We start from the raw sequence: 11,807 nt of genomic DNA, 5'->3' as shown, positions 1-11,807 counted from the left end.
TCTAAAAACTACATGGTTCCGCTGTTCCCAAATGCTTCTAACAATTGCCGCCCATAAACCTCTCCACACCTGGTTTTGTGTACTGGATAGGTGGACTAAATAGAATTTGACGAAGTGACTTCTTAAGTCCTTATTATTAGCCCCCAAGATGTCAATCCAGCGATAGCAACGGGACCATACTCGTTGTGCCTGAACACACTCAAGGAAGACATGTTGAGATGATTCATCTGCCGAACCACACAGGGCACATAATGGCGAATTCACCTGTATCCCTCTCTTTATAAGATTGTCATTGGTAGGCAGCCTGTCTAGAATGACTCTCCAGGCAGTGATAAGTATCTTTGGCATGGCTTTCGACTGCCATAAGAGGCCAAAAGCATTATCCGTTGCTACATGAGTTTGGTGCTAAACTAGAAGGGAGTATGCTGATTTCACCGAAAACATGCCTTTTGAATCTGCCCTCCAGGTGAGGAGATCTTGGACATCCTGGCACATACTGACCAATGACAGCGTTGAGGTTAGCTCCTTCTCCATATTTCCTTCCCATTCAAATCGATCCCTCCTCCAACTTAACCTCCATTGCCATCTATCTTCCTCCCATCCTCCTAACTCACCCACTCTCTTACCTTGGTCCAACGACAGGGTATAAAGTCTTGGGTACATGGATTTAAGACTACTGTCCAGTAACCACACGTCTTCCCAGAATCTGACTTTACCCCCATCACCTACTTTCCATCGAACTGCTTTATGGAACCAACCTTCCTGCTCGCCTTCACCAATAACTTTAACTAGGTCCCTCCACCACCACGATTGATATTTCAGCCCAACTTGTCTACCACCTGGGTCTAGATCATATTTGGACTTAAGGATGTCTTTCCATCTTCCTTCCTCATGACTCACTATACGCCATTTCCATTTTGCCAATAGAGCTGAGTTAAACCTCCTAATCTCTTTGATCCCCAACCCGCCTTCTTCAGGAGGCCTACAAACATTGTCCCAGCATACCCAAGAGATCGGTTTATTCTCTCTCCCCCACCCCCATAGGAATCGTCTCTGTATACTAGTAATCCTGTTGCATACTGCTACTGGCGCTTTAAAAATGGATAAATAGAAGAGCGGAATGGTGGTGAAGACCGATTTCAGCAAACATATGTGACCTGCCATAGATAGGGATCTTCTTTTCCAGGAACTAAGTCTAGCTTCTAATTTTTTCACCACCGGCTCCCAAAAGTGCTTTGTCCTAGGATTACCACCGACTTCTACCCCCAAGTATTGAAATGGAAGTTGCATAGTTTGGCAGTTAAGCGTCTTCGCGTAAGTGTTCAGTACAAAGTTGTCGATGCTTATACCTACCAGCTTAGACTTGTGGAAGTTAACTTTCAAACCTGAAGCAATTTCAAAACATCGAAGGATGGCCTTGATAGCGAAAATGTTATTGAAGGAGTCTTGGCAGAGAAAAAGTGTGTCATCAGCAAACTGTAGTAAACAAAACTCAGAGTTGTTCCTTCCTACCTTTATCCCCGTAAGCTCCCTCATACTCAGCACTTTCCGCACAATCCCAGCTAGCCCTTCCGCCACCACTAGAAACAGGAAGGGTGCTAGGGGGTCTCCCTGTCTTAAGTCCCTAGATGGTTTAAACTCATCTGTAGGACTTCCGTTAACCAAAACAGACACTGAGGACGAGACCAAGCACCCTTTAACCCACATTATCCACTTTTCATGGAATCCCAGCCTTCGTAACATGTCAAACAGAAAACTCCACCTAACAGAATCATATGCCTTTTCAAAGTCCACCTTGAAACAAACTCCTCTCCTTCGAGTCCTCCTACACTCCTCAAGTACTTCATTAGCCATAACCACACTATCCAAAAGACCTCTGTCACTAAGGAAGGCAGACTGGCTATCATCAATGACCATAGACATAACATTCTTCATCCGTATCGACAAGACCTTAGTAATGATCTTGTAAATGGCTCCAACAAGAGATATGGGTCGAAATTGTTCGAGCGACGACGGATCTCTTACCTTGGGAACTAAGGCAATGAAGGATGCGTTACAGCCCTTGGGAAAAGACCCCGTAACCTGAAAGAATCTCACAGCTTCCATAAGATCCGTTTTTAGGACGTCCCAACATTTCCTGATGAAATTGAAGTTGAATCCGTCCGGACCCGGACTCTTTGATCCTCCACATTGCCATACGACATCCTTTACCTCCTCCTCGGTGAAGTTAGATATCATTTTCCTGCTAACCTCCATAGACAGGGACTTGAATTCCACCGATCCTAGGGTAACACCATAGTCTTTTGTAGCCTTAAATCTGTTCTCAAACACACGTTGTGCTTCCCTACGAACTACCTCCGGCTCCTCACACCACTGCGAATCAATCTCAACACCTTTGACCTCATTTTTTAATCTTCTCCATCTGATTGCAGAATGAAAAAACTTTGAATTGGTGTCCCCATATTTGGACCAGTTCACTCTTGCTTTTTGTCTATATACTGAGTCCAACTTCTTATCGACCAACCCCAACTGACTAAACAGTTCCATCCTTCTCAAATTTCCAGTGTCATCCAAGGCATCGTTGTCATCCTTGGCATCTAGCTCCTCAATTTCCAAAACTATTCGTTTCTTGTTGGTTTCCAGGCATCCAAAGGTATTTCTGTTCCACACTTTGAGATCAGCCTTCAGTAACTTCAGTTTGTCTTTGAGGACGGACATACTGTCGCCTTGCACATGATATGAATCCCATTTTCTTTTTACCATCAACTTGAAATCTGGCTCCATGAGCCATACATCAAAAGATCTGAACGGTTTGGGGCCCCAATCTTTTTCCCGTGCCTTCATCACTAGCGCACAATGATCCGATACCGTTCTCGGTTGTACATACTGCTTAGAAGCGGGCCAGATTTGGAGCCATTCTTCCGACACCAGACATCTGTCTAGTCTGCTCTTAGCTGTACCATTGGCTTTGAACCAGGTGTACTTCTTACCCACAACGGGGATGTCCAATAACCCATTAGTTTCAATAAAATAATTAAAGTCTTCGATCTCCTTCTTTTGACTTGAGAAGCCTCTTAATCCTTTTCTTTCGTTCTCCCTTCTCCCAGCATTAAAATCTCCACAGAACACCCAAGCTTGATTTTGGTATTGTTGTTTGAGAGTTGTCAGCACTTCCCATAGACCCCCCTTTTCATTTAAGCTACATGGTGTTCACCACGAGACACTGGGTGCCCGTTTTGAGATGTTGACCCTTGACCGCAATAAAGCCTGCTCCCACGACGTGATTATCATAGGCAAAGGCAGTTTTATGCCACATTGTTACTAAAAATAATTTTTTTCAATCACATTTATCATATATTTTTTACTAAAATCTATTTATTTTTTTCTTGATTCAAATAACATTTTCTCCTCTTTTCTCAACGTTTTCTTCCACTCCAATTCAAACAAATCCTAACTTATTGAAGGAATCAAGTTAGATACACACACAAAAAGAAAGAATTATAAAATCACATCAAATAAGAACTAAAAGTACAAAGAATTTGACTAGGAGAGAGGAGGAAAAGGGACAAAGCAGGTCTGCTGGGTGGTGGATGAAATAACTTTCCAATAGCTAAAACAAACAGGACCAACGTTTTTTGAGCACATGTTGTGTTTGCCCTTTTTCTCTTACATGTTTATATGTGATATATGATTAAGATTTACATGTATCTACTTTGTCTGGGGAGCCACGTGTGGGGTTCACAGTTCACACCATTGCTGACTTATACAATAATGACCTTCTTCCTTTCCTTCCTCCAGTTCTTCCACTGAGTTTAACTCGTTAACAAACCAATCACAGGCCAAAGGGTGTTACTGTGCTAGTCTTACCACTCTTTAGAGGTGAAGGATAGAATGGAGAGTAAGTCAGGGAGCAGCAAGCGGAAAAATGGTGCAAAGGGTGAGATTGTGGATGGTTCCAAGATTATGGAGTTGGTTGGAAACGAACAAGTTTTCAGCGACTTTGTGGACAATAAGTTTGACGAGTTGGATAAGGACAGAGATGGAAAACTCTCCATGAAGGAGCTTGAACCTGCTGTTGCTGACATCGGTGCTGGCCTTGGTTTGCCTGCTCAAGGCACTAGCCCGGATTCAGATCACATCTATTTTGAGGTCTCTTTTTCTTGCCCAATAATCCCTACTTTTTTTTTTCCTTTTTGGGTTTTTGTCTTGTTTCGAAAATATCTTGGATTGGAATCTTGGCAATGTTGTTGTGTGTTGTGTTGGGTGGGGGTTAAACATGAAAGAAAATATTCGTACATGTCTTTATTTGAAAGAAATTACTCATGGATTAAACAATTCTTTGTCAATTGTTTATGATTCCCACTTAGGAAACAAGTTATAAGACTCAAATCGGTTGCTTCAAAGTGTCTAACTTGCTACCAAGATTGATGTTGTATGGGGCTGCTTGGCTTTTTTTAACTTTTGCCTTGGCTTAAGCTTTGGCAGTATTCCGAGTGCATATTATTTTAATTCTGTCCATGACAATACTATCATGATGACTAAGAAAAAATAGTTAATTTATCACCCATAATAAAATAATCATCACCGTCATCTAATTTGTTTGAGTTCCCGTGTCTTGTGGTTTTGCCTTTGTTAATTTTTGTTCTTTCTGTAGCCGTGGCTCCTCTTCACAAATATACCTGTTAGTGCTTCCGATGTTGATGAAGAAACAGTCTGTGTCTGAACTAGGGATAAAAAAAGTCTACAGTGACATATTTTTTTATAATTAGTGGTGCTTGCTTTCTAGAATAAGTTCTCAAAATTGACTTCTAGCTGGCCCCTGGAGTATTATAATCCATGAACCATGTTTACTTGGTAGGTCCAGTGGAAATCTGCCTTATCTATTGCAATTGCTTGCCTTGCTATATTTTGCTTTTAATTTTCTCCCTGGAAGCAGAATCTGGTGATGAATCTGGTGGAAGAAACAATATCAAGCTGGCAATTTAGCCGCTAATATATGCTAAACTATATGTTAAACCAGACTTGATCCTAGACCCTCCTATTGAAGAACTGGAAATTGTTATTTTATACTGTTGGTTGATCACATTGTACTCTAACTTTTTATTGCCCATATTTAGCGGAGTAATTAGGTAAGAAAATTGCTTTTTTCCAAAGCATGCTATAAAAGGAAGGAACACCTTTTCTTGTGCACATGTGGAGCATTGGAGCTAGCACTAGCATTTTGGTTCACAGGAGTTCATCATTTACTATAATGACATTAACTTTTTGCTACTCCAAATCAAAACTATAATAACAGATTAACTTTTTGACTCTCCAAAGTCTAGTATAAAATAACAATTTTCCAGTTCTTCAATAGGAGGGTCTAGGATCAAGTCAGGGTTTAACATATATTAGCTGCTAAATTGCCAGCTTAACATTGTTTCTTCCACCAGATACGTTACCAGATTCTGCCTCCAAGAAATAAAAAGAAGCACTATACTGGCCAACAAAATTTACCCAGAAATTGATCCACTTTGATGCTACATAGGTAAATCAAGATGTGTATCTGCATTTATCATGTTTCTCTGAAGAAGAGTTTGATTTGTCACTTTATTTTCAATATAAGTCCTCAAGCTCCTTTCACAATATCTACACGTGCTACCCAAATTTCCATTCTTTAATTTGTACAAATAATGGATCAAGACTACAATAGTGGAAAATTCTATTGACTGTGTATAGGTCTTGAATGAGTTCACCCATGGTAAGCAAGAAAAAGTAAGCAAGATGGAGTTCAAAGAGGTTCTCTCAGACATTCTTTTGGGCATGGCTGCTGGACTAAAGCAAGACCCTATTGTTATACTCCGCATGGAAGGGGAAGATCTCCTTGAGTTTGTTAATGGTCCAAGTTATGAAGCAGAAATGGCATCCATTTTATCTCAGATTGAGTCCCCTAATGGATCACTTCGTGACCATGTAATTGAAGCTTTTGGGAGACTCACTGTTGATCAAGGAGTTCCTCCCACATCAGATTCTTGGGTAAATGCTGCAACTACTCTGTCCTTGAATGGTGTTTCTTGTGCACAATTAAGTGCTTGTTTTTTAAACTAGAACTTTGTGTATCAAAACTTGATTATTTAGAGATATATCTCAATGTTCTTTCTTTTCCTTGCCCTCCTGACTTACAATTTTTCATCAAGGTTTTCAACAACATTGTGGATCCAGCACTGTCTCAAGCTGGGCCTGCTTTGGACAAACCTGCTGCTCAGGAGACATTTTTGGAAGAATTTAAGAAAGTGGCATTAAGTGTGGTTGATTTTCTTAAAGAGAAACCTGTCATTGTTGCCCACAGTGAAAACACATTTGATGGACGTGGCGTTAAGAGACTTTTATCCAACAAGTTTGAACTAGACAGGGTTTAATTTCTGTGATTCATTGCAATATCTTTCTTGCTTTGAATTTACTCATCCATACATGAAATTCATTAATCTGTTGCATCATGCAGACATTGAACTTGGCTTTAGAGAATCTGCCAAAAGATCGCAATGGAAAAATATCAAAGGACTATCTGCGGCTGGCACTAGATCTGGTGTCTCCATCTGCTGGTTTACCTCCAGTTGGTGCAATTGAAGAGGTATATTGCCAAATGCATGCAGACAAAGTCATCCTCTTTCCTACTTACTTTGGGTTCATGTATTTGTCAATTGCTTTTACTCTATTAAATTCTGTATGCTGCTAGATAGTGTTTTTTGTTAAAGAAACATAGGAGAGATTATGACATTTTCTATTGAAATGTTGGCACGAGTCATTACAATGCTAGTGTTTATAAAAGAGATTGACACATCTTCTATTGAAATGTTCTTATTGAACACTATTGTTTATAAATTGATGCTTCTGCAATTTATTTTATTATACAAAATGGAAGCTCAAAAGTTTTAGTTGGCATGAATCAATGCTACAACTAGTTTTTATTTTTCCTTTTGGGTCATGCCAGCATATCATGACATACAATATCTTAAAGATGTGCATTGCATTTTCTTGAGCCAGAGATTAAAAACCCGCGTGTTTGATTTGACAGATGGATAAAGTTATTGTTGAAGCCTTTAAGATGGTGAATGTCGATGACACAAACACGGTCAGAGAAGAAGAATTCAAGAAAATTTTAACTGAAATATTGGGGGGTATCATGTTGCAGTTAGAGGGCAATCCCATATCTGTTTCTTCAAATTCAGTCGTACATGAGCCTTTAGGCTCATCTTCTACACTCTTGCAGCCATCTCCTAGTGAAACAGCATAGTTGTCTCAAGTTTATCACCGGTCAAAAAACCAAGTTCAATCATTTTTCTTATTGATGCAAATTATTAGTGGCATAGTCTCTTTTTTAGAGTCACTTTGTATGCTGTGGAATTAATTATGGATCTGAAAATTATAGAATTCAGTGGAAAAAAAGAAATTAAACTCTGAATTATCCTATTATCCTTTGCCGGGCGTGTTTATCACTTCAGTTGTAATGTAGATATATGTTTTGTAGGCCATTGATGGCAACATAAAAAGAGACTTAATATAATAATATAAGACATACAATTTTCAAATCACTGTCTTTGAAAATACAATATACCAGCAGTTGGACGATTATAGAATGAATAAGAACTAAGGAATAGTTGTAAATAAAAATAATACGGATTCTGTTTCGCATGCACCATCTTTTATTGGACTTCTGTTGTTTTTTCATATAACAGTCTCAGGCAAAAAGGTTGTAGAAATTTTGGGATGTGCCGGCAAGAAGATGCCTTAAGTATGCATTCACAAAACATGTATTTAATAATTTTTTTTATGAAAAGCTGGTCATGGATAGGTACGAAAGGATGCAAGGAGTTCTGTCATATATATATATATATGTTTGACTTGGTTTATCACTTGATACCTTAGCCAATAAAAATAGAGTCTGACTTGTGAAAAGGCATATATCCAAAGAAATGGTAAACATGTCAAACAATATTTGAAGAGAAATGTTAGATAGCACGAACGAAATCCGAACTTCATACTTTATTTAAAAAACCAATAAAACAGTGACAAAAAATGAGGTGTGAAAAATGATAGAGTCTAGCTAGGCTGTAATTTTAAAAAATTGAGGTAATTATTCGCAAAGCAAGATTGAAAAATGAGATGGTTGAAGCATGTAGTTGATGAAAGTAAGTGGTAGTGAATTATTGAAATTAATTATGGAATTATTGAAGGCCAGCTGGGTAACGATGTAGCATTACACAGCTGTTGAGGCATAATTGGATAATGGATAGTGTAGTGCGTAAAAATCTATGGTTCCGTCACACTATTTAAGCGGATATGGTTATCAATTAAGATAAATAGACGAATCACAATCCTTTCATATATTAAAAATGTCCTTTCAAACATTCCGCGGCTAATGGACAGAGACAAGAAGCCATGCCTCACAACGAGGGAACTTCAACCTCAATCACTCAGTTAATCTCTTGTATAAATCCAAATGATAGAAATAAATAAAAATTGCAAGTGTAAAAAAACAACAAATTCTCTATCTATCTATCGCATGATCGAAATATAATTTCCCTAGTGTGTGTTTCTGTCTCTGTTAAAAAAGTTCATTTGAAATGAAAAGTGTTTAATTCCCTTTAGTATGTTAGTGTAAGTATTGGTTTGAGGGAGCAGGTTTAGTTGACTTTCTCCCATGATGTGGTTACTAAGGAGGACAGGTAGCATATCCTAGGAAGGAACAAACAATACATAAAGCTGTTTCATGAGAGATGAAAGGTTTCACCAAGTTAGCAAGTTTTGTTGGATTTATTTGTAGTTTGCCCAAAACATATTATTCTGTAGCTTAGCATATATGCATTTTAGTGGAATACATGAAGGGTTCCTATAGTCGAAAGAAGTAGCTGATATTTCCAATGACATCTTGTTTGATATCAGTACTATATAATAGGAAGCAACACATAACGGGTTTCTCTAGATTGATATAAACAACTTATTAAATAAAGGCCCCCAAACCTACCCATTCTCAACGCTAACAAAATGGGGCTCCTTCTTCCTAAGCCGAAGTTGATAATCTTTTTTGCACTCTTCATTTTATCAGGCAATGCACTTCTCTTTATCTTCTGCTTCTCTTCTGTTTTCACTACATGATGCTATGCTCGTGCCTTTCTAACAGCCTTTTCTTCTTCTCTTTATTGTTCCTTTCTTCTCCTTTTTCTCACTTAGCTCTCAATATTCTATGCAGATTGCTTTGACCCCTTGGATCCAACTGGGAATATTTCCGTAACTTTTGACATTTACCAACGTACAGATAATGGATATCTGGTAAGTACATTTACACACTTAAACTGCCAATTGATTTTTGAACCACATACTTGGAACTTCACAGGTATGCTCAACAAAGGGCAGCGAAAATTCCCATGGACCATGAGAAATATTATACAATGAAAATGAAAACTCCCAATCAACTTGGCCACTGATCCACTTTATACTATAGACTGTATATTTGGTGGTTTGCAAATTGCACTGAATAGAATCATTTGAAGTTTATTCTTCCGACACTAACTAGTTGATTAAGTTCTACCGTTTTGTTGCATACAATATAAAGTAATGAAGCGTACAACTAGAATCTTGTTTTGTTGCTGAAATCAAAACTAGAATCGAGCTTGGAATGTTTTGTGCAGGCAAGGGTGACACTTCAGAACAACCATCAGTATCGGCATGTGGAGAAACCAGGGTGGAAGCTAGGATGGAGATGGGCTAACAATGAAGTGATATGGTCAATGAGTGGTGCCATAGCAACTGACAGAGGAAATTGCTCATCTTACAGCGGCTCTCAGATGCCACATTCCTGCAATAATGACCCCATCATAGTTGATCTCTCTCCAGAAATCTCAAAAAACAGGTCAGAGCATTGTTGCCGTGGTGGCCTCCTCTCTGCCTGGTCTATTGATCCTTTCAATGCATTCTCTTCATTTGAACTTGAAGTACGCAACGTGGGAGATGACCCACTAGGACAACCACCTAACAATCTTACATTGATGGCCCCAGGTCCTGGTTACACTTGTAGCCCCCTTCTTGACACTGATCCCTCAGTGTCCTCAGATTTTGGGGGACTAAGACAAGTTCCTGTTCTCAGTAAGTTACTTTTCTTATGCCATAATATTCTCGTGCAACAAATGGTTTTTCTTTTGTTTTGTTGTCGCACTCAAAGAAAGGATGACATACACAATCATAATCATATTATGCAATGATTAGACTTAGTTTAATTTCCCAGCAGCACATGCACAGTAATTATAAAGTACTCTTAAGTGTGACTTAACAATAATTATCACAAAACTCAACAATCTAGTGTGACAATCTCTGATTTGAATTTAGATGACAGTAAATGATTAGTGTACTTGGCACACATTTAAATTTTGTGCTTCAGGAACTTGGAAGTCAACATGTGCATACTCCAGTTTCTTAGCAAACACATTACCGGTATGCTGTGTTTCCCTCTCATCATTTTACAACCCCATCGTCACATCTTGCCGAAATTGCAGTTGTGGATGCAGAGAAACAGATAAAAGTACTGCGTCTTGCATAAGGTGTATTTCAATTGCTCACAGTTGTGTGCATGCCGTTACCTTCATTCCCTCTCCCTATTCATTAGTGTGCTTATCTAACCAGGCCTGGTTCCTTGTCACGGTCCAATGAGGAGAACACGATTGAAGTTGTTGAATGCACCGACCACATGTGCCCAGTTCGAGTCCATTGGCATTTCAAGAACAACTATATGAACCAATGGAGAGTGAAGCTTACCATTTCTAACTACAATTACAACAAAAACTACTCAAACTGGAACTTGCTGGTCCAACATCCTGGTTTCACTCAAAAAGCATCAACCTACAGTTTCAACAGCAGTAAACTTCCCACCCTCGGAATCCAAGGTACTGTCTTTTTTATTGTACATTTCATTCAACCATAGTAATAGTAATCAAAACTCAAAAGTAGTCTTAAATTTTACAGGACTTGAACTTTAGATTTAACCATTGTTGTGAAAGAAATCTTAAATTTCAGTTACTTGTAAGAATCTATTTAGGATATAAATAACCTACGATGACAAAGTATAGACTATATAATATATTGGATGTGATTAAAAAGCTGTAAAGTGCAGTACTAATTTAGAAAAAAATGTGTGGCAGATGGAGTTTCCCTGTTTTGGGGAATAGATTATTACAACAATGAGCTATTGCATTCTGACAAGTCTCAAATGGGTGTTGTGACAACAGAAATACTATTGGACAAAGATCCAAATTCTTTCACAGTAAGTAATGGATGGGCATTTCCTAGAAGAATATATTTCAATGGCGACAACTGCGAAATGCCTTTACCTGACACGTTTCCTATGTTGCCAAATCGTAGCTCCACTTTAACACCTACTTATTCTAGTTTTACTCTCTTATTTATCCTTTTGTTTCTTCCCCTACTACTCCTTTGGCTTTGAACATACCTCATTTTTTTTAAGAATGCTTTGTGTTTTCTTAACATACATTTATATCACATTGAAAATTGTAATTCTATGGGGTTGGAAATTTGAAGAGCTCCCTTACCATGTCCAATACATGCGAATTCATTGTCAAATTAATAATTTATTCTCAAGAAATGTATGTTCTGTCACACTTTCTAATCCATCCTTCAAAAAAATATATTTCACAAATGGTATGCATGTAAATGAAATTGATATTACTTTTGCATTATCTTAGTTAGATGAGATACGGTATCTATAATATTATATATAACGTATAAGAATTTAGAGTTTAAGAAAATTAAATACTATA

General features: G+C 38.2%; 2 protein-coding genes across 2 annotated transcripts; both read left to right on the top strand.

Annotated features, from left to right (window-relative positions):
• Positions 1–3,411: 3,411 nt before the first annotated feature.
• Positions 3,412–7,449, top strand: LOC137820491 (uncharacterized). Its single transcript, XM_068624610.1, has 5 exons — positions 3,412–4,149; positions 5,719–6,015; positions 6,177–6,392; positions 6,482–6,610; positions 7,055–7,449. The coding sequence occupies exons 1-5, from the start codon at positions 3,892–3,894 to the stop codon at positions 7,271–7,273; spliced, it is 1,119 nt and encodes a 372-aa protein (XP_068480711.1). The 5' UTR covers positions 3,412–3,891; the 3' UTR covers positions 7,274–7,449.
• A 1,496-nt stretch (positions 7,450–8,945) lies between these two features.
• Positions 8,946–11,576, top strand: LOC137821517 (COBRA-like protein 2). The gene is made up of 5 exons (XM_068626146.1): positions 8,946–9,309; positions 9,669–10,122; positions 10,415–10,574; positions 10,657–10,916; positions 11,172–11,576. Exons 2-5 carry the CDS (start codon positions 9,768–9,770, stop codon positions 11,471–11,473), a joined length of 1,077 nt encoding a protein of 358 aa, XP_068482247.1. The 5' UTR covers positions 8,946–9,309; positions 9,669–9,767; the 3' UTR covers positions 11,474–11,576.
• The last annotated feature ends 231 nt before the right edge of the window (positions 11,577–11,807 follow it).

This window comes from Phaseolus vulgaris, chromosome 9, assembly GCF_000499845.2.
Source record: "Phaseolus vulgaris cultivar G19833 chromosome 9, P. vulgaris v2.0, whole genome shotgun sequence".
In the NCBI taxonomy this organism is placed as follows: Eukaryota; Viridiplantae; Streptophyta; class Magnoliopsida; order Fabales; family Fabaceae; genus Phaseolus; species Phaseolus vulgaris.
The sequence above is the reverse complement of the archived record's forward strand: the minus strand, read 5'-3'. Positions and strand labels throughout refer to the sequence as shown.

Coding starts and splice junctions, on each gene's coding strand:
- LOC137821517 (XM_068626146.1), top strand. CDS start 9,768: ATGAGTGGTGCCATAGCAACTGACAGAGGAAATTGCTCATCTTACAGC. Junction 10,575..10,656: donor AGTACTGCGTCTTGCATAAG/GTGTATTTCAAT, acceptor TTATCTAACCAG/GCCTGGTTCCTTGTCACGGT. Junction 10,917..11,171: donor TCCCACCCTCGGAATCCAAG/GTACTGTCTTTT, acceptor AATGTGTGGCAG/ATGGAGTTTCCCTGTTTTGG.
- LOC137820491 (XM_068624610.1), top strand. CDS start 3,892: ATGGAGAGTAAGTCAGGGAGCAGCAAGCGGAAAAATGGTGCAAAGGGT. Junction 6,393..6,481: donor ACAAGTTTGAACTAGACAGG/GTTTAATTTCTG, acceptor TGCATCATGCAG/ACATTGAACTTGGCTTTAGA. Junction 6,611..7,054: donor CAGTTGGTGCAATTGAAGAG/GTATATTGCCAA, acceptor TTGATTTGACAG/ATGGATAAAGTTATTGTTGA.